General features: G+C 39.5%; 2 protein-coding genes and 1 long non-coding RNA gene across 3 annotated transcripts in view; 1 reads left to right on the forward strand and 2 right to left on the reverse strand.

Annotated features, from left to right (window-relative positions):
* Nucleotides 1–27,886, reverse strand: part of LOC127494694 (uncharacterized) — a 447,433-nt gene that overhangs the window by 357,759 nt on the left and 61,788 nt on the right. The window lies entirely within an intron of this gene.
* Nucleotides 1–27,886, forward strand: part of LOC127494686 (uncharacterized) — a 98,695-nt gene that overhangs the window by 10,670 nt on the left and 60,139 nt on the right. The window lies entirely within an intron of this gene.
* spon2b (spondin 2b, extracellular matrix protein) lies at nt 242–7,609 on the reverse strand. The gene is made up of 6 exons (XM_051860769.1): nt 7,204–7,609; nt 6,236–6,468; nt 3,277–3,500; nt 2,473–2,664; nt 1,890–2,073; nt 242–884 (listed from the first exon to the last, which is right to left on the reverse strand). Exons 2-6 carry the CDS (start codon nt 6,459–6,461, stop codon nt 706–708), a joined length of 1,005 nt encoding a protein of 334 aa, XP_051716729.1. The 5' UTR covers nt 6,462–6,468; nt 7,204–7,609; the 3' UTR covers nt 242–705.

Below are 27,886 nucleotides of genomic sequence, written 5' to 3' on the forward strand. Positions count from 1 at the left end.
AACCTAAATATGTTGATATAAATAGTCAATTTATTACCTGTCTTGCTTCATTAAGATTAAAAGTTTAATAGATAGTAATTGTTTGAACACAGTATTTCAAACATTTAAAAGTATTTGGACACCCAAGTCCACCTAAGACATTTTACATATGAACTACATGTCCAAATACTTGGACAATTTATAGTGCAGTTATTATCTTGCTAAGAAAAATACTTAATTTTTTCCACATAAACATGACAAATTCAGAGGAAACATGTTTTTATTGTATTTTATTTACAAATGTATATACAGTTTTGCAATTAATGTACAGATATCATCCACTGATGCAAAATATTTTGACAAGAGAGTATTTTTACTGATGATTTTTATCTCAACTATTGAGCTTGATAATGTCACTGGTGAGTTGTTGTTTTTTTCACCAGAGAGCATAAGACTCCATGAACAGTGCATGAGGACAGTGTGTGAAAGTTACAGCCAATTCAGTTTATAAAATCCTATTAGGGCAAATATTGTAAAAAGTATTTTTGCTGGTGACATCTGCAGTTCCTCATAACTAACTTGGGATTTGTCTCCTGTTAATTCACCCACTACATCATAGCCTCACAGAAAACAGTCATTCACTTTAAAATGTCTCAAAACATTTTAAAGCTGTTAACCAGTTGATTCTTCCCTGTGTATGAGGTCCTCATCATGTCATATTTATATTCACACACAGTTGTCAGGGATACAGAGCTTCTTTTCCTCTAGAAGTGGACAGGCAGCCCCGTTGTTTGCAGGATGCATGTGAATATAGCGGGTTCTGTGTTTTACCCCTTTCTCACCACACTGACCCTTACAAAGACCCCAAGGTGACCAGACAGACACCTCACAGTCCAGAGGGGTATCTGTAGGGAAAAAAGAGACGTTGATTATAGTACTGTAACTTTAGGAGAACTGGGGAAAGATAATTGTATTTGTTAAAAGAATAGTTTACATAATATTGAAAATTATAGTTCAATAATATCAAATCTTATTAAAAATCACCCTCACAATTGACTGATAAAACTTTAAATTTTGGGTGCACTATTTCTTATAGGCAACCCTAACACAAGAAAACAAAACTATTTCATGTTTTTTGATAAGTTGATGGTGAAGTCGTATGATTTGAGTACAAAAACACACAGATTTTAGAAAAAACTAAGCATGAAGGTCCACCACTATACCAACCCTTAGTGGGGCGTAATGAATGAGATTGTTCATTGTTCAGGCAGGTATATTATTAGTGAAGAAAAGTAAATGGAAAGTTTCCTAAATGCTAAATAAATTTTGTGCTAACTTTACGATAACTTTATCTCTAAGTCTTTTTTCCAATCTTGATTTAATCTGAGATTTTAATTAATATCTGACAACAAAAGCAAAATCTTTAAATGTTGTAGAAAAAATTGTTTTTACTAGACTAGAGAAATTTCCTCTCCACTGCTGCTTTGCAGAAACCCTGACCTTGTAAAAGGTAGATATGTATCACAGACTGGGACTTTTGTACAAGTAGGAAAACAGAAGGATGGAATAAAAGCACACATTTCACTTCCATGACAAACACTTCCTGAATGTTGAGTGGCAGAAAACCTTTAAACGGGTTGGCCTCCATTATCTTGTTTGCAGTTTGTTGTGTTGGTTACCATGGGAATGGATAAACCTTTCTACAGCCTGTGATTCAATAACCACAACTCTCTCAAATCTCTCTACAGATTTGTAGTGTTTCCTCAAAAACAGAATACATGCTTATGCAAGATTCAAACAAAGTTTTATCAACTCTGTTTTTTGCATAAATAAGCCTTGTATGAGAAGACATTCAGAGCATTACAGCATACATATCACCATTCATTTTATAAACAATTCCCAATGCTTACTTATGAGAGAACCGTCTATTTCATTCCCGCTTGGAATCTGATTGGACTGGGTTGGCTGGATGGGCAAGCTGAAGATCTGGTTGTTCTTGATCTTAGTTAGGGAGACTTTGGCTATTGGGGGCAGATGCTTCAGTCTTGGATAGTAGAAGGAGTTTGCAGGGTGGCTTGGAAATGATGAGGTTATCTGTTGAGGAGAAGACACATCTGTAATAAGACTTCCATTGCTGTTGGATTAGGTGGTCTAGCAGGTGGTCTAGTTTCCTGGTTTTAGAGAGAATGTGGTCTCTGGCAGACCAACTAAACCAGTGTAACCAAGTAAACCACTTTAGGATGGTTCCCAACGTGAGTTAACCCTGCTGCAAAAAAATATCTAAACCAGCCTAAAATGTTTTGCTGTTCTCAGCTCATCTCCAAGCCTGGTCAGGCTGGTCTGTGTGCTGGGGGATTTTGGAAACTTTTCAGTTGGCCAGGCTGGGAGAGCAGCTTAAACCAAATAAGACCAACAAACCATGCTGGTCTAAGAAGGATTTTTTTCATGGAAAATAATAAACATTTTCTAGGGTTATCTTCTTTTAGACATTACCTGAGTGACCTTGTCTTGAGGAATGGTCTCAAAGTTTGGTGAGGAGAAGGTGAAACCACTGTCTGTGCCAGCATCATAGGGGTAAAGATCTAGGCTTATATTTCCCTTCCAGTGATCGCTCTCACACAAGTTCAGACTGTCTATTCCAACAAACCAGTCAGGGCTTGGCACAATGCGGACAATGAAGGACAGCTGCAAAACAAGAAGACCATTAGTGTTCGGTTGCTCTGTGGTTTTAGCTTGCTCATTAGCCTGTATGAGCTGCCACTGGCTGGTTTACCTTTGAAAAGTTTTATTATTTGCAATTCTCTCTATAATATTTTATATGGAATGCCTGGGAGGCCAATGAAGTATGTGCATGTAGAGACCTAGTTCCAAAAGAATGCTTTGGACACAGTATGGAAGTGTCCACATCTTCTGACTGAAAACATCTGTGGTTTAAAAAAAAACAAAAAAAACAAAAAAAAAAAACAGCTATAACAACAGCTTAAACCAGCCTAAGGTAGTTTAATGGTCCTAAGTGGTCTAACCTGGTCTAGTCTGTCTCCTGGCCTAGTTAAACCAGTGTTTAGCATGTTTATCTGGTTGGTACAGTGGTGTGCCAGCTGGACCAGCTGACAGGAACAGCAATACAACATGGCCAGGCTGCAAAGCTAGCAAAACAACTGGATTTAATATTCATTTTAAATGTCAAATGGTGTGGATTTGCATAAAAATGCATCATATGCAAGGTCATGATTTGGTTTAGAAAAGAGGCTCAGGCTTGTCCTTGCTTTAACCTATTGCAATGCACAATGTACTTACTAAAGAGTGTCTTGCATAGACTTCAAATTCTGTGGTTGCCTGGCCGGTTCCTCCAACCACACCTGGCGCTGAGAAGAGGCCATAGACGCTCTGGATCCGTTCCCCAGCTGCCTCCACTTCCTTTATCAGGGTCCAAGCCTCTCCTCTCTCAGAGAACTCTCTCACCCCATTACTGGCGTAATCATCCCTTTGCCAGATGTGATAGTCTGAGCTGTGAGTTACTCCTAAAATGAAAATGATTTTGATATGATGTTTGATGTGTACTTCTTCTTTAGTGCATAACATGCTACTCAAGTACTGCCATCACTGTCTTGCTCAGGCCCGTTTAGGAACAATGTGTAAATTATACAGTGCCTTGCAAGGGGCTGGACTTTTTTTAAAAGGAAAAGATTTTATACAGGAACATTTTTAGGGGTAATTTGTTGGGGGTCATTTTGTGCAACCCAGATTGTTTTTAGTATGCCTATAGCAGAGTTAACCAAATGCTACCTATTTTCAAATATCAGTAATTAAAAACACTATAGTTTATATATTTTACACACTACCGGTCAAAAGTTTGGAATTGGTAAGATTTTTAATGTTTTTAAAATAAGTTTTGTCTGCTCACCAAGGCTGCATTTATTTAATTAAAAATACAGTAAAAACAGTAATATTGTGAAATATTATTACAATTTAAAATAGCTGTTTTCTGTTTGAATATATTTTATAAAGTAATTTATTCCTGTGATGGCAAAGCTGAATTTTCAGCATCATTACTCACCCTCAAGCCATTCTAGGTTTATATGACAATCTTCTTTCAGACGAACACAATCCGAGATATATTTAAAAATATCCTTAGTCCTCCAAGGTTTAAATGGTTGTGAATGGTAACTCACATTCTAAAGACAGAAAAAATGCATCCATCCATAAAAAAAAAAAAGTAATCCATACTTGCTCCAGGGGGTTAATAAAGGCCTTTTGAAGCGAAGGGATGTGTTTTTGTAAGAAAAATGTCCATATATAAAACTTTATAAACTTTATAAACCGCACGCAAAATTCGCAAGTTGACTTGCGCCAAATGAGTAATCCTCTGACGCGATGTATGACGCAGGATGTAGGAGTTTCGTAAGCTTCTCACGGTTCAAACAAAAATGGCTGGGCAGCAAACTCAAGCTCCTCTTATATCGAAATCCTCCGACATTTCTCTTCAAAATTTCTCGTTTTAGACTTCTAATTTGTGACCAGTGTTTTGTTTTGCTCTCTCCTTTTCGCCTCCACGTTCGTCATTGCGTCATTGCGTTCGGGTCAAGGGTTGCTCTTCCGCCCAAATTGACGTGCGCAATATGCGTACGGTCGTCCACCTAAAGCTCGTTATTCGAATTTATAAAGTTTTATATATGGATATTTTTCTTACAAAAACACATCCCTTCGCTTTAAAGGGACTTTATTAACCCCCTGGAGCCATATGGATTACTTTTTTTATGGATGGATGCATTTTTTCTGTCTTCAGAATGTGGGTTACCATTCACAACCATTATAAACCTTGGAGGACTAAGGATATTTTTAAATATATCTCGGATTGTGTTCGTCTGAAAGAAGATTGTCATATAAACCTAGGATGGCTTGAGGGTGAGTAAATCATGGGATAATTTTCATTTTTGGGTGAACTATCCCTTTAATGCAGCTTTGCTGAATAAAAGTATTAATTTATTTAAAAAAAAAAAAAAAATTCTTACTGACCCCAAACTTTTGAACGGTAGTGTATAACGTTACAAAAGCTTTGTATTTCAGATAAATGCTGTTCTTTTGAAAAAAAAAGTACACAACTGTTTTCAACATTGATAAAAATCATAAATGTTTGAGCAGCAAATCAACATATTAGAATGATTTCTGAAGGATCATGTGACACTGAAGACCGGAGTAATAATGCTGAAAATTCCGCTTTGCCATCACAAGAATAAATTACTTTATAAAATATATTCAAACAGAAAACAGTTATTTTAAATTGTAATAATATTTCACAATATTACTGTTTTTACTGTATTTTTAATTAAAAAAATGCAGCCTTGGTGAGCAGACGAAACTTCTTTTAAAAACATTAAAAATCTTACCGATTCCAAACTTTTGACTGGTAGTGTATATATATATATATATATATATATATATATATATATATACACTTTTGTGATATTGTACATAAATCTATAAGAAACTGATAAATAATTATAGTATTCAATAATCCAATGATCAGCGAGCAGCCATACTGAAATATGCACCATGCTCATTTTCAATAGTTACTAAAACCATGAAATTCTTATCAAGGGTCTTTATTGGCATCTGTGGTTCCATGAGGAACCTTTAACATCCACGGAACCTTTCCATTGCAATAAAGCTTCTTTTTAGTGGAGGTTCTTTAGATCAGTAAAACGTTCTTCACACTAAGAAAAAGTCTTCACTGAAAGGTTCTTTGGGGATCTTCTATGGCATCGCTGCGAAAACCCTCAATTGGAACTTTTATTTTTATAAATGTATATCACATTTGTTTTGACTTTTTGGTTAAAGTGGTAACACTTTAGTATAGGGAACATGTATTCACTATTAACTATGACTTTTCCCTCAATAAACTCCTAATTTACTGCTTATTAATAGTTAGTAAGTTAGTTGTTAGGTTTAGGTATTGGGTAGGATTAAGAATGTAGAATAAGGTCATATAGAATAAAGCATTAAAATGTGCTTAATAATCACTAATAAGCAGCCAATATTCCTGAATTGTGCATGTTAATAAGCAACTAGTTAAAAAAATCTAAAATAAAGTTTTACTGTTAAAGTTATAATTGCTAGGTCAAACCCCCTGTTGGTGAACACATGGGCCATTGCATTCATTACAACCCAAAAAGTGGGGCAACAAATGTAGAAATTTTGAAAGCAATAATGGTTAATACTACCCTCTACTTCTTACTTACAAGAGCAGACCACTCACCAATGATGGAGGACCACTGAGCAGGCGGCCTGTACAGAGGGTAGTGTTTGGGGAAGGCAGTCTGAGTCCACTGGCCGGTAAACGTCAATCTGTACTTGGCCGTAGACGGCGCCGTGCATACGCGGTCCACATCGAACGGCATTGCAGGGACTTCACTCAGCAGGGCCAGAGTCATGGTAAGCCACTGCAGCCAGCAGTTCACTTTCAGAGATATCATTTTTTCCATGCTGGTTCTGTGAAGTAACAATTAACTATTTTATAATGCAATGTGGATACTTGCGACAAGCTTTGTACTACTCCTTCCATGCTAAACTAAGTAACAAACAGGGGAATTAAACATTTTACAAAAGCTGCTTCTGTGAGTGATTTGATATAACTGTGTCATACACTTACTAAGAAGGAAGGAATGTAGGATAATTGAACTCACTCTGTGTTTCCAGGCACTGTTACATGGCATATTTAGCAAAAGAAGGATTGGCAATGAAATTGCACAATTTGTTGAAATTGGTTAAGTTATACTCAATATAATATTGTGTGTACTTTTTTTTTTAATCACCTTGTTCAAATAAATTATTATAATTTGTTATGATTTATATTATTATTATTACATGAATGATCTAATATCATGTACAATTTAAACATTACCATATTTAAAATAGAATCCATGTAATAGTATGTAATAGTAATGTGTAACAGTGCTTTGCATCTGCCTACATTGACACCATTTTCTTTAAGAGCTGCTGTGCAGCCAAAATTATATACCAGTTATCACTGTAAAGCTGCTTTGACAAAATCTGCATTGTAAAAAGCGCTATATAAGTAAAGGTGACTTGACTTGACTTGACTATTTGTCATATACTACCTTTAAATTCATATGCTCTAAAAAAGATTTGAATTTATCGTAATTAGGCAGAAGCAATTCAACATGATGCTGCATGAATAAAACACAAGTCAAAGAAAGCACTTACAGGGTTTGAAGAGACAGATGAGGTTTCCTGCAGAAGAATAGAGTGGAGGTCACCTGAGCCCAGGCATTCAGAGAAAGACTGCAAGATGAATGTGTGTCTTCAAGCTATTTATGCATTTCCAGCAGTCCCCACAGTCTAACAATATCAATAACCTCCTGACCCCTCCCAGGCGTAGTGTCGAGCTCTCCACACTCTACATTACATCTCCATGAGGGATTTCCTCTTTGGTCTCGGCAAACAGGTCACAGTTTGAATCAAGATTCACACATTTTTTCCTCTCCCAACCAGAGATGCACAGAGAAAGCAGCATTTTGAAGCTCATGAGGGTTTCACAGTCAGTTGAGGAGGAGGTATTATGGGGCTGTTTGATTGTGGAAACAGACTTGGCTGGTTGCTCAGCAGCTTGGAGGCACACAGCAAACCGAAAGCTAACCGATCCCGCCTGCAGCCAGTAATTGCTTCCACATGCTCACGTTTTGCCCCTCACCCTTCTCGAATTCTCTCCAGTGTCTTGACACTTAATTTGCTGAGAGCTGTTTGGATGTGGTTTTCTGAAAACCATTTCTGAGAGATTGCTTTAAGAGTTTTTAATATTCTTCTGTTGAAAATGGGGCTTTGGCCCAAATGGATTGTGACATCTAATGTGTTTGACATGTGTTTTATGTCAGTTTCTGTCAACCATCCCTCATTGTTCATTTTATTTGTCTCACGTCACTCCATTTGATCACAATGGATTGAAATAATTGTAGAAACTACAGAGTGAGTCAGAAAGTGAATTAAAATGAGCTTGGATTGATTACACAAATGGATTCATGTAACAATAACTTTAAGGAAGTAATAAATACATCAGATTATCTTTAAAGGTGAAAATGTAGGTAGGTCATATTGCGCACGTCAATTTGGGCGGAAGAGCAACCTTTGACCCGAACACAATGACGCAATGACGAACGTGGAGGCGAAAAGGAGAGAGCAAAACAAAACACTGGTAACAAATTAGAAGTCTAAAATGAGAAATTTTTAAGAGGAATGTCGGAGGATTTCGATATAAGAGAAGAGGAGCTTGAGTTTGTTGCCCAGCCATTTTTGTTTGAACCGTGAGAAGCTTACGATACTACTACATCCTGCGTCATACATCACGTCAGAGGATTACTCATTTGGCGCAAGTCAACTTGCGCATTCTATGTGCGGTCGTCCACCGGAAGCTCATTATTCGAATTTATAAAGTTTTATATATGGATATTTTTCTTACAAAAACACATCCCTTCGCTTCAAAAGGCCTTTATTAACCCCCTGTGGCCGTATGGATTACTTTTTTTTATGGATGGATGCATTTTTTCTGTCTTCAGAATGTGAGTTACCATTCACAACCATTATAAACCTTGGAGGACTAAGGATATTTTTAAATATATCTTGGATTGTGTTCGTCTGAAAGAAGATTGTCATATAAACCTAGGATGGCTTGAGGGTAAGTAAATCATGGAATAATTTTCATTTTTGGGTGAACTATCCCTTTACCTGAAAACAGAAGACTTTTAATGCGTTCTTGCCGTTCATTTACGTGTTTAGTCTATAAGTATGCGCGTTTGAATGTGTATGTGTGCAGACTCTTAGTCTTTTTTATAATGTGTTATGTGTATGCCAGGTTAAAGAGATGAGTTTTTAGTCTAGATTTAAACTGACAGAGTGTGTCTGCTTCCCGAACAATGCTAGGAAGACTGTTCCAAAGTTTAGGTGCTAAAAAGGAAAAGGATTTACCGCCTGCGGTTGATTTTGATATTCTAGGTATTATCAATTGGCCAGAATTTTGAAGTATTAATACACAGACTAAATGAAATAATTAATTGAATGACGGGTGAATGGAATCATGATTCAAACACAATGAAACTAAGCCAAAACAGAACATATATGTGACAAATTGGTGTTAGTATTAATATTAACATTTTTTGAAAATGTGGTTTAAACTGTTTATAAAGTTGGTTTAGCCTAAAATGTGTCTACTAACAGCTACTCACATCCTACAATTACTACATTTGTTTTGTTTAGACAGCCATATTTCACGGTCCATTTGAAACATTTCTCGTAGAGTTTAAAAATAATATATGTTGTAAGCACTGATTGCATTGATTAGGGTAAGAATAGCACTTTTTACAATAACAACATTGTTTCAAAGCAGTTTTACAGAAAATCATGATGTTAATGTCTTGTTAATGTTAATGTTATGATGTTAATATCTTAATATCTTCATGCCTTATAGTCTCATTTAGCAGATTAGAGCTGGGCGTTAATACAATTTACATTTTCGTGACGATTCAAGCAATCAAGCATCTGGGATTTGCTATATAGTATATTTCGCCCTACGTAAGTATATTGTATGTAGATATAGTTGGACATACTTATATATCCAACTTTATATAAACAGCTGTGTGATTGAGAATTGCTATATAGTATATATTGCTTTACATGAGTATGTTGAATGTATGCAGGTGAAGCAGGATGTACTAAATATCCATCTTTTAATATATCACTGGCTGGTAATATAGTTTACATTTTTCATTGATATAACAATTTATACAACAGTTCTTTCTGGTTCTCAAATCTGATTGGCTGATAGGTGTGCAATATTTTAGTGATAACAGCACTCTTACCTTTTCACCATTTGTATCACTCCGCTTGAAACAAATGTAATGGTGGCCGAGCAAATCCACCGCAATTTTTGCAAATACTACACTTGTTGTACCATGAACTGTAGTTTTAAGAGTTTTTTTAGGCAAGAATGTAGTTGTTTAGACCTGAAATATGTGAATTATATTTAATCATAGCGCCTATTTTACAATTTGTTTAGACGTTTTCGAAAATGCGAGCTCCAGGCCATCAGCAGCCGTTCAGGGGTCGTGTACCTGCCGAGAACAGCTTCATCTCTGCCAGTGCCTCAGGGATTTGTCGCTGTGTCTTATAGTGGTTAAACATGAGATAAAATTCATTTTGGGTACATAAAACGGGCAATCTTTGGTCTTATTAATCTATTACTTGTTCCCGGAGACTGTCCTCCTCCGAAAAATGACCCCATAGGTGCAAGCAGCGTATTACGACCTATAGTTACATTTTAAAATTAAGCACCTCTAGCAGTCCTATAAATAACGACAGTCTCGTTTGTCGGGTGTGTCGTCATCAAATGACCTTTGACTGTCGTTACCTATAAAAAATGTGATCGATGAGAGGAAAGAGTGACCCAACATTGCACTGAACGTCGTAGTCCAGGGATATTATTTAATGTTTTTTTCTAATTTATTGTACTGATAGTCAGCATTTCATGTGTAGGTAAAGCAGTTTGACGTTTTACTGTGGTATTTGTAGTTAAAACACAGTAACAACATTTAAACACACCGTGTGTTTGCTTTTACCACTGATACTGTGGTTTCACTGTGTGTTTGCTATTTGTAAAGCACAGTAACACAACACTTATCATGGTTTTACCACAGTTACTGTAGTTTTGCTGTTGTATTTGTAGTTAAAGCGCAGTAGCCACAACACTTACCATGCTTTTACCACAGTACCCAAAGTTTTACTGTGGTATTTATAGTTAAAGCATATAACCACAACCCTTACCATACTTTTACCACAGTAACCAAAGTTTTACTGTGGTACAGTAGTTGCTGTTAATGCACAGAAACACAACACTTACCATGCTTTTACCACAGTAACTGTAGTTCCCTTTCGAAAGGGAACTCAACACTGCGTTTGAACACACTATGGCGGAACGTCATCACGTGAACAGGTGTATGAAAGCAATATCAAATCTCACCAATCCTATTGGCCGGCGACAGCCTATGACGTCATCATAGACGCGACCCGGAAGTATAAAAGGAGCGAGCGCTTAGAGAAGCAGTCAGTATCTTTTCGTCTTCAGGGACTGTTTTGTCTGATTGCGATTCTTTGAATCTAGTAAGAATATTACTATGTCTAACAAATGTTTCAGGAAGTGTGTGGATCCATGTCCCAGGTTTTTGACACCCGATGACAAAAACACTCAATCTGTGCGTTTTCTATCTGGGAGAAGAGCATGCACGGACAGTGCTCGAGGGCGCTGTCTGTGTAAACTGTGAGCGTCTGCCTATTAGGACGCTCCGCTCTCGTTTGGCCCTCTTCTCAAGGGAAGAGCAGCCGGCATCTGTGCCCAGTGGTTCTGGTCCCGCCTGTGCTGAGGTGGAGCGGTGACTGAAATCATGGGCTCACAGATGGAGTTTGCTGAGGAGTTAGAGAGAGGTGTATATCTCTCGCAAACCCCAGCGGCTGATAAAGTAAACTGCTGAATGATGATGATGTTTTTTCTTTGACATCATCTGATCCAGCAGCGAGTGCTCTTCTGGCTTTAAGCCCAAGAAAGCAGGAGATGGCTGTTGAAGAGGAAGAAGGTGAGCCTTCTGAAACTTCAAAGCCTCCCTGCCCCGCGTATGTGGAGCTGCTCGAGGTTATGAAGCGCGCTTCTGGCAGGCTGCAGCTGCCATGAGAGTGCGTTAAGAAAGGGGCCGCGAGCTAATTTCGCTGATGTTGAGGGAATGAGCCAGCATGAATATGTGTCGATGCCCCCTATTGATGAGATGTTTGCTAACTATCTCATCAGAGGGTGGGCACAGACATTAAAAGCTCTGGTCCTGCATTCGTAGCTCCTTAAGATTACATCTCGCTTCAATGGCAGGGCATACGCAGCAGCGGGTCAGACTGGTGCTGCCTTATACACGATGGCAGTGTTACAGGCTTACCAGGCTGATCTGCTGAAGGATCTGGATCAACGGCAGCGTTTAAAATCTGCATACCGCTCAATCTCATTCTGGGCCCAGACAGACAGGAGGTCCTGGCCCATCCCGATCCGAGGATCGGAAACAGGGCCAGAAGTCCAGTATCGCCTCTCGGGCACCTCCTCCTCCTCGGAGTAGGTCCCAGAGATGGCGGGATTCTAGGAAGAAGAAAGATTTGAGGGAGGTAATCAATTACAGACGCCAGCAGCGTCAGTGATTGATTTCCTCTCCATGAGGGTAGTCACATCTACCCTCTCCTTTCTTCTTTCACCTCCTGAGTAATGATATTTTACCCAGGCGCTTCTTACAATCAGGCCGAGGGCTGGGCCCATGATAAAAATTTTCTGTTGGCTCGCCTTTTGGCTTGATAGTGAAGGGGCTCTTTCAGGCTTGAAAGAACCATAGATTCCATTCTTCTATGATTGTAAGTCTCCGTTCTTCAAGCGGCAGGAAGGTGAGCTTGGTCTATATTTATATATTTAAATATATTGACCTTAGTTTCCTATATAGTTTTTCCTGGGTGTGTGAAAAAAGAGAAGTCAAGTCACCTTTATTTATATAGCGCTTTTTACAATGCAGATTGTGTCAAAGCAGCTTTACAGTGATAACTGGTATATAATTTTGGCTGCACAGCAGCTCTTAAAGAATGGTGTCAATGCAGGCAGATCAAAGCACTGTTGAATATCAAATGTCAAGTCAAATGTCAAGTGTCCCTGACTAAGCAAGCCAAAGGCGACAGCGGCAAGGAACCCAAACTCCAACAGGTGACACCAGGTGGCAAATAGGTGTTAAAATGGAGAAAAAAACCTTGGGAGAAACCAGGCTTAGTCGGGGGGCCGGTTCTCCTCTGGCGAACAGTGCTTTGTTACGATTCAGGTAGCTATCATAAATCCGATAGGATCGTAGCATTCAAAGTATTTATTCCAGTTCCATCCAGTTGAGGATTGTATTCATCACGCCGGTATGGACGGTTTGTTGAGGAGCTGTGCCACTGGCTGTCGTGTCGATGAGGCCTTCACAATGGATGATCTAGTTGACTCAATCTCTGCTGATATTTCAGGGCTGCGTTGTGGTCGTGTCAAGGCACAGGTCCTCGATCTCACCTGGTTACGGCCCAGATATGGTTGACTATGGTAAACCTCGGGATAAACAGAAAGATTAATATTAGCATAGATGCCATTTTTCTTCTGATGTAACGAGAAGGACTATAATGCATTAAGAGCTTGCTCAGGTACTGAGGAGCTAAACCATTTAGTGCTTTGTAAGTAATTAGCAAGATTTTAAAATCTATACGATGTTTAACAGGAAGCCAATGCAGTGTTGACAGAACTGGGCTAATATGGTCATACTTCCTAGTTCTAGTAAGAACTCTAGCTGCTGCATTTTGTACAAGCTGTAGTTTATTTATCAGGCAAGCAGAACAACCACCCAGTAGAGTGTTACAGTAATCTAGCCTTGAGGTCATGAACGCATGAACTGACTGTTCGGCATTTTTCATTGAGAGCATATGTCATAGTTTAGATATATTTTTAAGATGGAAGAATGCGGTTTTACAGATGCTAGAAACATGGCCTTCAAATGAAAGATTGGTATCAAAGAGCACACCCAGGTTCCTAACTGACGACGAAGACTTAACAGAACAGCCATCAAGTGTTAGACAGTATTCTAGGTTATTACGTGAAGAAGTTTTTGGTCAAAAAATTAGAATCTCTGTTTTTTCTGAATTTAGTAGTAGGAAATTACTGGTCATCCAATTTTTTATATCAGCTATGCATTCTGTTAATTTTGTGAATTGGTAAGTTTCGTCAGGGCGCGAAGAAATACAGAGCTGAGTATCATCAGCGTAACAGTGAAAACTAACGCCATGCTTCCTTATGATATCTCCCAAGGGTAGCATGTACAGAGTGAAAAGCAACGGTCCTAGTACTGAGCCTTGCGGTACTCCATATTGAACTTGTGATCGATACGACATCTCTTCATTTACTACTACAAACTGATAACGGTCAGATAAGTATGATTTGAACCATGACAATGCAATTCCACTAATGCCAACATAATTTACGAGTCTATTTAAAAGAATATTGTGATCAATAGTGTCAAATGCAGCACTAAGATCCAATAACACTAATAGAGAGATACAACCACGATCTGATGATAAGAGCAAATCATTAGTAACTCTAATGAGAGCAGTCTCAGTACTATGGTACGGTCTAAATCCTGACTGGAAATCCTTACAGATACTATTTCTTTCTAAAAAGGAACATAGTTCTGATGATACTGCCTTTTCTAGTATTTTTGACAGAAAAGTGAGATTTGAGATCGGTCTGTAATTGACTAATTCTCTAAGATCAAGTTGTGGTTTTTTAATAAGAGGTTTAATAATGGCCAGCTTAAAAGTTTTCGGTACGTATCCTAGTGATAAAGATGAATTAACGATATTAAGAAGAGGATCTATAACCTCTGGAAGCATCTCTTTCAATAGCTTAGTCGGTATAGGGTCTAACATACATGTTGTTGATTTTGATGATTTAACAAGTTTAGACAATTCTTCCTCTCCTAAAGCAGTAAATGAATTGAATTTTTCCTCAGGGACACTACAATGCACTGTCTGATGCGATTCTGTAGTAGACGGTTGCATGGTTATAATTTTCTCTCTAAAATTGTCAATCTTGAAAGTAAAGAAGTTCATAAAGTCATTACTGCTGTGCTCTTTGGAAACATCAGAAGTTGAAGCTTTATTTCTTGTTAATTTAGCCACTGTATCAAATAAATACCTAGGGTTGTGCTTATTTTCTTCTAAAAGTTTTGAAAAATAGACAGATCTAACAGTTTTTAAGGCCTTTCTGTACTCAATCATTCTCTCTCTCCACGAAATGCGAAAAACTTCTAGTTTTGTTTTCTTCCAGCTGCGCTCCATTTTTCTGGCTGCTACTTTTAGGGCCCGAGTGTGCTCATTGTACCACGGCATTGGATTAATTTCTTTAATCTTTTTTAAGCGCAAAGGAGCAACTGAGTCTAATGTGCTGGAAAAGACAGAGGCAATAGTTTCTGTTGCAACATCGAGGTCTTCTAAGCTGTCCGGTATGCTAAGGCGATGAAACTGATCAGGAAGATTATTTATAAGGCGATCTTTAGTGGTAGAAATGATGGTTCTACCATATTTATGGCAGGAAGGCAGTTTAGCAGCTAAATGTAGTATACACGAGACTAGATAATGATCTGAGATGTCATCACTCTGCTGCAGAATTTCAACGCCATCAATATCGATTCCATGTGACAATATTAGATCTAAAGTATGATTACGACAATGAGTGGGTCCTGACACGTGTTGTCTAACTCCAATAGAGTTTAGAATGTCTGTAAATGCCAATCCTAATGCGTCTTTTACATTATATACATGGATATTAAAATCACCAACAACAAGGACTTTATCTGCAGCTAGTACTAACTCCGATAGAAAATCAACAAATTCTTTGATAAAGTCTGTATGGTGTCCTGGTGGCCTGTATACAGTAGTCAGCACAAATGTCAACTTACATAATGTTACATAAAGTACCATCACTTCGAAGGAATTATATTTGAAAGACTTTTGACTAATACTGTAAATATTACTATAAATTACAGCAACACCTCCCCCTTTGCCTTTCTGACGAGGATTGTGTCGATAATCGTAACCTTGAGGGCTAGACTCATTTAAAGTAACGTAATCATCCAGTTTTAGCCAAGTTTCTGTCAAACACAGCACATCTAGATTATTGTCTGTGATAATATAATTTACAATAAGTGTTTTTGAAGAAAGGGATCTAATATTTAACAACCCAAGCTTTATCATTTGTTTATCAGTATTATCTCTATTTTTTATTTGTTGAACATCAATTAAATTTTTACCATTAAATGGGTTTGGAAGTTTTTTGTTTTTACTAATTCGGGGTACAGACACAGTCTCTATGTGATAATATCTAGGTGTAAGAGTTTCTATGTGTTGGGAATTATATGACTTCTGTAACGTGAGGCAGCTAGTAGACGGTTGGTTTAGCCGGTATGTCTGCTTCCTGACCTGGGCCGTAGTTTGTCATGTTTCCGCTCTAAGACTATGTGCCATATTACTAGAGAGAAGAGCAGCACCATCCCGGGAGGGATGAATACCATCTCTTTTCAACAGGTCAGGTCTCCCTCAAAAACTTTTCCAATTGTTTATGAAACCTATATTATTCTGCGGACACCACTTAGACAGCCAGCCATTGAGTGATGGTAATCTGCTAACTATCTCATCACTCCGATAAACAGGAAGAGGGCCAGAGCAAATTACTTTTCCTGACATTGTACTTGCGAGTTCACACACCTCTTTAATGTTAATTTTAGTGATCTCCGACTGGCGAAGTCGAACATCATTAGTGCCAACGTGAATAATAATTTTAAGGGGAAGGGGAATTAAGGGCCTGAAGTTCCATTAGGTTGGCTAGAACGATTTATCTCTTTGTGTTGGCAATATGGGTGCCTTTACAGCCACCATATGGTAGAGTTGCTTTCTCCTCTGGTCATAGCTAGAGTTTGTATTAGAGATTAGCACTCTTTACTTACTTTACTACAGATAGTTCTATGTTAAGCGTCGGCCTTCGGGGCCGCCTGACATTGTTTGGCTTGGGTTGAGCATCGCTCCTCTGAGCTCTTGTTTATGAGTTATTTCTCAGAGTTTGCCTCCTCTCTATTGAGATTTTTAGAGGCTGAGTTTTAGCCCCAGGCAGATCTATGCTTATGTGTGGCCTTATAGGCCCACAGCTATAGCTGGCCTAGGCTGGGACTAGGGTTTAGGTGATATACTGAAGCATTTCACCCTTTTATTACTACCCCTGTCAGGAGAGTGTAGTTTTTCCTAGTTCTTGCCTCCTCTTATCAGAGGTGTCAGGCCAAGGCCCATTACCCCTTTGGTGTAGGTGCAAGATAGATAGCAGCTAAGGTAGCAGACTATTGCAAAGTCTCCCTGGTGCCAGTGTCTCAGGTGGTAGGCCCCTTATCACTATGTGAATAAGAAAATGCTAGTGTTGCTGTGGCCCCACTTTTCTAGAGCTTTTCATTCTATACTTTGTTTAGTCTTTTCCCCTGAACCCCTTGAATTAAGATTCAAGCTTGACTGAAACAGTGTTAGCTTTATTTAGCTCCTGTTCCCTAGGGTTCAGTACAGATGTCTAATCTGTCTTTGGTGAAAAGCGCCCACCCATGGAATTCAGTTTCAGGGTAGTATGAATGAAAAGTGAAGCATTCCCCTGTTTCTCAAGGCTGTTAATGCTCTAGTTCTATTTTGCCCTACACAATGTGAACCCAATAACTCTGTTGCTGCCATAGGTTAGCACCTGTTTTCTGTAGTAGTAGTAGGCTTTGTTCTGGCCCCCTTCAGAGCATGGTGACTAAGTTTGTACTCCCCTTGCTAAGAAGGGTAAAAAGTGTTTTTTACTGAGTATATGGCCTGTTGGAATGCATAGCTCAGGTTGAGTTTGTTTAGTGAACCTCACTATTCAGTTTGGTTCTTATGTAGCTCCCTTTAGAGTTTGAACACTGCCACAAGATGCTTATTGTGTTGTTGGGAGTAGAAGGCTTTGTTTTGGGCCTCCTTCAGAGCACAATAGCTTGTTGTAAAATCACAAGTTTTGTTGGTAGATGTTTAGTCAGAGTTTTGCTCACTTAAAACTAGCACTGCCACAGGTTTATGCCCGTGTTTATTTGAAGTAGTAGGCCGGTTCTGGCCTCCTTCAGAGCATGGCAGCATATATTCTTTGTACTCCCCTTACTGTAAGGGTAAAAAGTGTTTTTACTGAGTACATTGCCTGTTGGAATGTTTAGATTTTAGCTCAGGTTGAGTTAAGCTAGGTAACCTCACTTGATAGTTTGGTTCTCAGATTAGGATCCCTTAGAGCTTAGACACTGCCACTGGCTGACGCCCGTGTCTTTCTGGAGTAGTAGGCCCTGTTTAGGCCTACTAACATGTTGGCATAGTTTGTACTCCTCTTGCTTAAAGAGTATAAAGTGTTTTACTGAGTACATTGCCTGTTGGAATGTGTTGAATAGAATTAAGCTCAGGTTGTGCTATATAGTTAACCTCACTGGATAGTTTGGTTCTCATATATGGCTCCCTTAGAGCTTAGACACTGCCACTAGCTGACGCCACATGTCTTTCTGGAGTCGCAGGCCCCGTTTGGGCCTCCTTCAAGAACATGATGGCGTAGGTTTGTACTTCTCTTGATCAAAGAGTAAAAAGTGTTTTTACTGAGTACATTGCCTGGTGGAATGTGTGGTTTAAATTAGACACTGCCACTGGCTGACGCCTGTGTCTTTCTGGAGTAGTAGGCCCTGTTTAAGCCTCTTTCAGAGCATGGTGGCGTAGTTTGTACTCCTCTTGCTTAAAGAGTATAAAGTGTTTTATTGAGTACATTGCCTGTTGGAATGTGTTGAATAGAATTAAGCTCAGGCTGAGCTAAATAGTTAACCTCACTGGATAGTTTGGTTCTCATATATGGCTCCCTTAGAGCTTAGACACTGCCACTAGCTGACGCCACGTGTCTTTCTAAATCGCAGGCCCCGTTTGGGCCTCCTTCAAGAACATGATAGCGTAGGTTTGTACTCCTCTTGCTTAAAGAGTAAAAGGTGTTTTACTGAGTACGTTCCCTGGTGGAATGGTGGCTCAGGTCGAGTTAAACTAGTTAACCTCACTGGAGAGTTTGGTAATCATATTTGGCTCCCTAGAGCTTAGAACACTGCCACGAGCTGACGCCACGTGTCTTTCTGGAAGTCGTAGGCCCTTTTTTGGGCCTCCTGCAGAGCGTGATGGCGTATGTTTGTACTCCTCTTGCTTTAAGAGTAAAAAAGTGTTTTTACTGAATACACTGCTTGTCAGATTGTGTTAAGGTAGACTGTTATGTGGGAACTCTACAGTCTTATCTGCTAGTTTGACTCGGTTTCATTCTGAACGAGTTCCATGTTTGTGGGATCTTGCTTATCAGCAAGCGAGCTTTCTAGGTGTGTGGCCTTCACAGGCCGCCCTTTTAAGTTTTTCCCCCACATCTGGATGTTATTTTAGCAGATTGAGCATGTAGTTTCACATGTCTGACCTTTCGCAAGGCTGCTGTGATGTATTTCTACACGATGTAGAATTAACGTCATGTTGCAGGCCCCTTCCTGGGCCTCCATGATTTTGTGCCTACAGTACGGTTTATCTGTTAGGTTGAGCCCTGTACTCCCCTCGTTTGAGGGTTGTCCTGCATAGTACTTAGCTCCCTAAGCTGGTCAGTGGTTGAAGGCCTCTCTGAGGCCTCCCTATTGAAGATCAGCCCCTGGGCTGGTAAATGTACTCCCATGTGTTGGGTTCCTTTAGAGTGCACAGCCTCCTCAGTGCAAATAATCAGGCGCTGAGTAGATCCTAGGATTGAGCAGAGTGTTACTCCCCTCATTGGTAAGGGTAAAAAGCGCTAAGCTGAGTCCTGCTCTCCAGGATGCCCATCTCTACGCTCTGGTCTGAGTTGGTTACTGCCTCTTTGCAGTCACTCTTACTGGATATCTTCTCTGAAGAATGTGATTTGAGACTCTGTGTTCAGACAGGTTGTTGGCCAAGACTAGTGTAACCCACACCTGAGGTGTAAATTTTATGTTGACTCTACAACTGAACCAGTGTGCTCAGAAGACTAGGTTTGTCCACTGAGAGAGATGGTGCAACAAGAGTGAACAAATTCAGACGATCAAGGTTTCTGGTAAGAGCAAGATTTAACTGTATTGAACACAAGAAATAATTGATTTCATTTAAATGCAGTGACATAGGAATATTCACATTACACTAATTTGTACCCTTTCCTTCTTTCCAGGAATCTGATGGTTGCTTCACTCTATGGGAACCACAAATCAACCTTCAGTCAGAATTCAATTAGGGCAAATGTAATTTGTTTGTGTATTAATTGAGACTAAATAAAACAAAACTTTAGCTGTCCTTTCTGTCTGAATTACTTGTTCTTGAATTAAACCCTATTTAGTTTCACTCTTTAAACATTAACATCCAATCAGTTTAACATGAACAAATAAAATTTCAGTTATTGAACTGAATAACCAGTAACCACAGGGTTCATTCACCATAAAATGGAAGACCTCAAAAAGAAGAAATGTTCCTTGAATGTGGTGTAATTCAGTCTGTGCAGTTGATCCAGGATTAGGACGAATACAAAAAAAATAAAAATAAATAAGTTTGTTGTGCAATTCCCCTCCTACCGTTCGACGACCACGCGTTCAATTCACAAGAAGTTTTAAGGATTCACTCGACAGGTGGCCCGCCAGTCCAACCCCACCAAGATGCATACAGAAAGTGCAGGAAGGAGTTGAGACGATTCACGAATCCAGAAGGATTCGCGCTTCGATCAATCCACATCCAGAACAGGCAACATTCAGCGGCTGGCTCCACGAAACTCAAACAGACATCACAGGAAGAAAAAAAAACCCTGGCCAAGGAACTCATTCATCACATGTACATCGGCCAAACAGGAAATTTCCAGAGCATACGCGTTCCAAAGTGTCACTCTCCACACAATCTGCTTCTCTCTGAACATTACTTTTCTCCGACTTCGAAGCACTGAATCTTACGGGATAGTAAGAAGAGTCCGTTTGCATCAGAGGTTATAGAGAACAGAGAAAGATCTCGAACGGGCAGGATATAATAATCGCGCGACAGCGGAGATTTAGTGACGTCAGGTGCGATCTCATTGGATACTTCATAATGTGAGAATATTATTGGAGAATTTTGAAACCTTCAATATTTTATACATAAATATATATATATATATATATATTATGTCACTGACAGCCTACGTATGACCCGTAGGGGGAGTGGTTCTGGCATTTCAGTTGAATTGCTAGTTCTGACGTTTGTCTAGCCATCTTTGGCATGCACTCCCCTCAAACATGGCGGCGTGGGTATATCGTTCCCCATAGCGTGTTCAAACGCAGTGTTGAGTTCCCTTTCGAAAGGGAACGTCTCAGGTTACGTATGTAACCATGGTTCCCTGAGAACAGGGAACGAGACTCTGCGTTACCTTCCATGCATCGGGGCTGCCAGCTGAACAGTCCCTTCAGACGATAAGGCATTGACTGCTTCTCTAGGTACTCCTTTTATACTTCCAGGTCGCGTCTATGATGACGTCATAGGCTGTCACCGGCCAATAGGATTGGTGAGCTTTGATATTGCTTTCAGACACCGGTTCACGTGATGACGTTCCCCCATAGCGTGTTCAAATGCAGTGTCTCGTTCCCTGTTCTCAGGGAACCATGGTTACATACGTGACCTGAGACGTTTTACTGTGGTAGTTGTAGTTAAGGCACAATAACACAACAATTAGTTACCATGGTTTTACCACAGTAACTGTAGTTTTACTGTGGCATTTGTCGTTAAAGCACGGTAACACAACAATTACCATTTTTTTTACCACAGTTACTGTAGTTTTACTGTGGTATTTGTAGTTAAAACACAGTAACCACAACACTTACCATGGTTTTACCAGTTACTGTTGTTTTAATGTTGTATTTATCGTTAAAGCAGAGTAACAACAGCACTTACCATGATTTTCCCAGAGTAACCATAGTTTTACTGTGGTATTTGTAGTTAAAACACAGTAACCACAAGTCTTGCCATGGTTTTACCACAGTAACTGTAGTTTTACTGTGGTGTTTGTTGTTAAAGCACAGTAACCATGGTTTTACCACAGTTACTGTTGTTTTAATGTGGTATTTGTAGTTAAAACACAGTAACCACAACTCTTGCCATGCCTTAAATACCTTTTTGTAATGTAAATGTAATTGAATATTTTTTTCTGTCTTGCAGTTACTTCAGATGACACTCCATCTCCATCTCCCACAACAACCTTTAATCCAACAGGTCTTTTAACCCTCTGGGGTCTGAGGATTTTTGGGGCCCTGGAGAAGTTTTGACATACCCTGACTTTATTCAGCACAAACTAGGCTACAATAACATGTGAGGAACATGTATGTATGTTTGTGTTTTTGAAGGAATTACGTTTATGCGTGGTTATTGAAAAAACGAAAAACTTAAGTCACTGAAATAAGGCCAAAGGAGGTTGTAGATTAGAGTTTTTGCTTCAAAATGATGTAAAAATTATCCTGACTACTCGTTCATATAAAACAATAGAGAGATTTAAATTTTCTAAGACATTTTTTGTCAAGAAACACAGTATGCATGGAGGCGTGAATCTTCATGAATAATGCTGTGATTCACACCTGAGAAGACAAAAGATTTGCATAATGAGCCGCATAATGAGCTCTTTCAGTCAGGTAGGCTGTGAAAAAACCCTCTGTGACCATGCTGATAAGAGGATTAATGTCCACTCTTGACAAAAAAAACATGATTTTTGTGATCTCATGCATGCACGTATTATTGCACATGATGTGAAGAAAATTTTGTATAGGCCTATGTTAAATTACAGTACCAGTCAAAAGATTGGATACATTTTTTTAAAAAGAAGTGTAGTGATTTTTACTTTCGCCCATCCAAGGATGCGAAGCAAAATAGGGATTGGTACTCACGTCACCACTGACGTTGTAATTTTTGGATCACACGTCTCTTAAGGTGTGGTTATGAGTACATCAGATGACCACTTCCCCCCTTTTCCTAGTTCAGGGCACCAGTCAAGGTCTTTACCTTGGCAGTATGAGAACACTCCCAACAGGGGCTTTCATTCATTTGGAATGAATGTAAAGTGGTCAGCTGATTTATCTGAAAGATTGGTGAGATTGCTAACTTGTAGAGCCTTTTCTGTATTATCAGCACAAGGAAGACACAAGTGTAATAAAATAAATTTTATTAACAAAAGATAAACAAGAATAACTAACACAACTACTAAATGAATACCATGAATGATAAAGGAATAAAGTGCATAAGATACATAGAATACAAGTGATTAAGTTGGGTGTGGCTATGGAAGAGTATGGAAAGATGGAAAGATAAACTGTTTCTCTGAAAATAATAAGGTGGAGAACCTTATTATGCACTAAACAAATAAACGAAAGATTATTTGTTATTAACTAACATCAGCTATATTACATCTAATGGGAATTAGGAAATTATATACTGATAATATACAACAATGCCAAGGTCTCTGGAAAGAGGTTTGGTTAAGTGATATTTACGTTCCACGTGGTTGAGTCCGATGACGGTGACGTCTTCCACTGGTTGTGCTGGGTGACCATGCAGTGGGGAGAGGAGTCAGAATCTGTTTCAACAGTCTTGAACACGAAGCTCTGCGGGATGCTGATCTCCGGAAGCACCAAAGGGTCCTAAAATCTGGAACACGCAGATGAGGCCCTGGTGTAGGTGCAGAAGGTCCTTAACAATCTGGAACACGCAGACGAAGGTACCTTGGAGTGAAGGTTTGCTCTCCTGAGCTTAACCTTGTTGCAGATGTCGTTACTGTCTCGCTGGACGGAAACTCTGAACGTAGTGTTTGTTAATGTCTCTTTCCTCACAGGCTGGAGGCTCAGAATGTGGTCGTCTCTGTTGCTGCCTCGCTAGCTGTAGACTCAGATCATGGGATCTGTTGTTGTCTCTCTGGACGAACCAGAGGCTCAGAACGAGAATGTATCTGTCAATGCCTATCCCCGTGCAGGACAGACTCAGAACGGTGTATCTGTTAATGTCTCACTCCTTACAGAGTTGAGACCCAGAACGGTATATCTGTTATGTCTTTCCCCTTTGAAGGGCAGACTCAGAACAAGGAATGTCTGTTGAAAGGGTACCTTTATCCCTTTCTGATGAGGAGGAGATTGCAATTTGGTGCTTCGCCATTCGAGTGCTGTGATTGGCTGCTGGCACCAGAGAGGACACACACAGTGTGGCCCACCCTTCTTTCCCCTGTGGAACTCATTTGCATAAAGCACAAAGTTGGAAGTCTTTACAGTGTCTTTAAAGTTTACCAATGTATTTCTCACTTTCCAAACCACCACCAGAATACCTTTGGCAATATTCTAAACAAATAGAGACTGTGGAAACATGATGGAAGAAGATTGAACTGTCATGCATTCATTCAATTGTACATTAACAGCTGAATCTGTGTCAGATGTTGCACTACAAATAGCTGTCACTGAGAATACTTATTCCTGTGAATAAGTATGAAATGGATGTGTAGTTTGCATCAGTTCTAAGGTTTTCAAACATAGTTTTGAATGGCTTTGGATGGATCTTTGTGATCTCTCTTTGCTTCACCCATTGCTGCTGAGGTCCCGAGGAATTTTTATGGCAGTCTCTGGCCAACCTTAGGAAGTAGTCTCTAGATGGGTGAAGGGCAGAAACTGCATGTGGACCAATGAGGAGTCCTGTCCTTCCCAGGCTTGGTATAAGAGGTCTTCTTCTTGCCCTCTAAGAGAGGTCTGGATGTTGTCCTTACATCTTCATCTGATGGCGTTGGACAGTTTGTTTGTGTTAGTCCACCAAGATCCAATCAAAATGTAGCAAACCTTTGTCCGCTGTTACGGACAGAGAGGGGCCCGGCCATAAACTGGGCCCTGGAATGTGCTGTTCACTACAGAAGTCTTAAGTCTCTAACCAAATAATGATTTTCTATTTTAATATACTTTAAAATATAATGTATTTCTGTGATGCAAAGCGTCTGAACATTCCTACCTCTGTGGCATTTCATATAGGCTAATATATTTGTTATATTATATAGCCTAAATGTTAATGTGCAGTTGACAAACTATAGGCTACATCATTAAAAAGATCTAAGACTCAAGCTTCACATTTTGACTCTTAAAATCTTATATTGAACGTAATTTCTTAATATGCTTAAAAGCATGCACATTTGGAGAAATATTGATGGATTCTCATGTTTATGTCAATTTTCTATGCAGAGGAGTAATATTTATTCAATATTTATTGTCATCACTATGAGCGCTGGATACTGTGTTTTCAATTCATACTTGCAGCCGGAGGGCGCTGTGTGCACCTTTAGTCCACAAATATCTCAGTAAAAGAAGAGGCATATCATGTAACATTCCAGGAACTAACAGAGGCTTCCAGAGATCGCTATAACATGCAGATAAACACTTTTCAAGATAATAAATACACGATGTATTGCCTGTATACATTTGCAAGAATTTGTGTCTGAATAGCGCTCGCTCCATGGGCGTGGCCGCATTAGTGGATAATGAGCTGAATCACGGGCATCTGACATGTGTCTCTTTTCATTCAGATTACATAAACAGAGAATTTTTGTTTTTGATTTGACTTACACGATTTAAAACCTGACATTTCAACGTTTCTTTAGACATAAGTCTAATTTTTTTGTGATTAGCATTTACTAAGTTACAGTTCATTTTCTGAGAACTATCAGATTGGACTTCGTTCAGAGGGAGACAGATCACGCATCATGTTAGTTTTCTTTATTTTACAAAAAGCACAACATTTTGTTTTTACTCTGAGTGTACACAAATAAAAGAAGATATTTCACAGATTAAAATGGTGTATAACTCTTAATTGTATGTGCAACATTGACGGAGTATTTTGAGTCTCTTTCATAGTGATAAGAAAAAAGCAAGGTGGTATCGCCGGCGCGACCAGCCGACCCCTGAGTGTTAAGAAGCCATCTCAAAAGTCTACTTACTGTCTGTCTGTCTGTCTGTCTGTCTCTCTCTCTAATTCAAATTCAGATGAGCTTAATTGGCATGACTTGTACAGTATTGCCAAAGCAGTGGCCATTACATGAGCAATGAACAAAATAATGATTATATATGTGGGAGGAGACTGGCCAGTAATGAGTTTCAGGTGCAGGTGGCTACTCATGTGACCAAGAAAGCATAAATAGTTGTTGCAGCAACATATAGTAAGATTGGCATGTTTCTGAAGTTGTGCTTGACGTGCAGCCTCTTAATCCTTGTGCTCGACGTACAGCTTTTTTACCCTTTCATATAGGCTGATTTATTAAGAGGTTTTGCACAAGGGGTGCCCAACCCTGTTCCTGGAGATCTACCTACCTGCAGAGTTTAGCTCCAGCCCTGATAAAACACACCTAAATCAGCTAATTAAGATCTCCAGGAGCACTTGATAATTACAGACAGGTGTGTTGAGCAGGGCTGGAGCTGAACTCTGCAGGAAGGTGGAACTCCGGTAACAGGGTTGGGCACCCCTGTTTTACACTGTCTGGGAAACAGGGCAGACAACATTTTTCCATTCATCTTACTTCATCACAGACGTGAAAGGCACATGACAGAATACAGAACGCAGGTCAATAAATTGTGTTTTTTATTAATGTGATGCTATTATGTGCAGCAGAGTAAACGACACTTGTGTTTACTGTATGTGCGTCACATGTAGACGGTTTTCTGCTGTTTGCAAGCAGCCTATTTTGAGGAGACAGCTGATTGCCATTCATTTGCCACTCTGATTGCACTCGCAAAGCACGAATACACTGCAGGCTCACTCCTGCTCGAATCCAAGATAAATCATCAACACTATCATCTCTTACATGTTTTGGTGAAAAACAGGTTACTTTACTTCCTGAACAAGTGCGCACCCGAGTCCGTGTTGCTTTCATATTCACGTGAACCGCAGCACAGTTGATATTCTTGACATTTGATCTTCAACAGTGTTTTGATCTGCCTGCATTGACACCATTGTATGCAAACTGAACTGAGCTGGATGATGACATCACTGTTTACTCCAGTACTGAATTTACTTAAGATGGATACTGACATCATTTTCTTTAAGAGCTGCTGTGCAGCCAAAATTATATACCAGTTATCACTGTAAAGCTGCTTTGACACAATCTGCATTGTAAAAAGCACTATATAAATAAAGGTGACTTGACTTGACTTGCAACTGAACTCAGACCACCTCCTTCAGTCATCTTTATTTATATAGCGCGCTTTTTACAATGTAGATTGTGTCAAAGCAGCTTTACATTGATAACTGGTACATTATTTGGCTGCACAGCAGCTCTTAAAGAATAGTGTCAATGCAGGCAGATCAAAGCACTGTTGAATATCAAATGTCAAGTCAAATGTCAAGTGTCCCCAACTAAGCAAGCCAGAGGCGACAGCAGCAAGGAACCCAAACTCCATCAGGTGACATCAGGTGGCAGACAAGTGGCAAATTGGTGTTAAAATGGAGAAAAAAACCTTGGGATAAACCAGGCTTAGTCAGGGGGCCAGTTCTCCTCTGGCCAACAGTGCTTTGTTACAATTCAGGTTGCTATCATAAGTCCAATAGGATCGCAACATTAAAAGTATTTATTCCAGTTCCATCCAATTGAGGATCGTATTGAGGATCACGCCGGTATGGACGGTTGTTGAGGAACTGTGTCGTGGCTGTCGTGTTGATGAGGCCCTCACAGTGGATGATCTAGTTGACTCAATCTCTGCTGATACGTCAGGGCTGCGTTGTGGTCGTGTCAAGGTGCAGGTCCTTGGTCTCACCTGGATACGGCCCGGATCCGGTTGACTACGGTGAACCTCGGGATAAACAGAAAGACTAATATTAGTGTAGATGCCATTCTTCTTCTGATGTAACGAGTACATAAGGTGTTATAGGAAGTGTTCCTGGCTCCGGCTGACCTAATTTATGCAGCCTAATAATCCTTTAACGGATTTGAAAATATAAATTGGTAATGTGTTATGTGTATGCCAGGTTAAAGAGATGCGTTTTTAGTCTAGATTTAAACTGACAGAGTGTGTCTGCTTCCCGAACAATGCTAGGAAGATTGTTCCAGAGTTTAGGTGCCAAATAGGAGAAGGATCTACTGCCTGCGGTTGATTTTGATATTCTAGGTATTATCAGCTGGCCTGAATTCTGAGATCGCAATAGACGTGAAGGACTATAATGAATTAGGAGCTCGCTCAGGTACTGGGGAGCT

The sequence above is a fragment of the Ctenopharyngodon idella genome, chromosome 14, assembly GCF_019924925.1.
Source record: "Ctenopharyngodon idella isolate HZGC_01 chromosome 14, HZGC01, whole genome shotgun sequence".
NCBI lineage: Eukaryota > Metazoa > Chordata > Actinopteri > Cypriniformes > Xenocyprididae > Ctenopharyngodon > Ctenopharyngodon idella.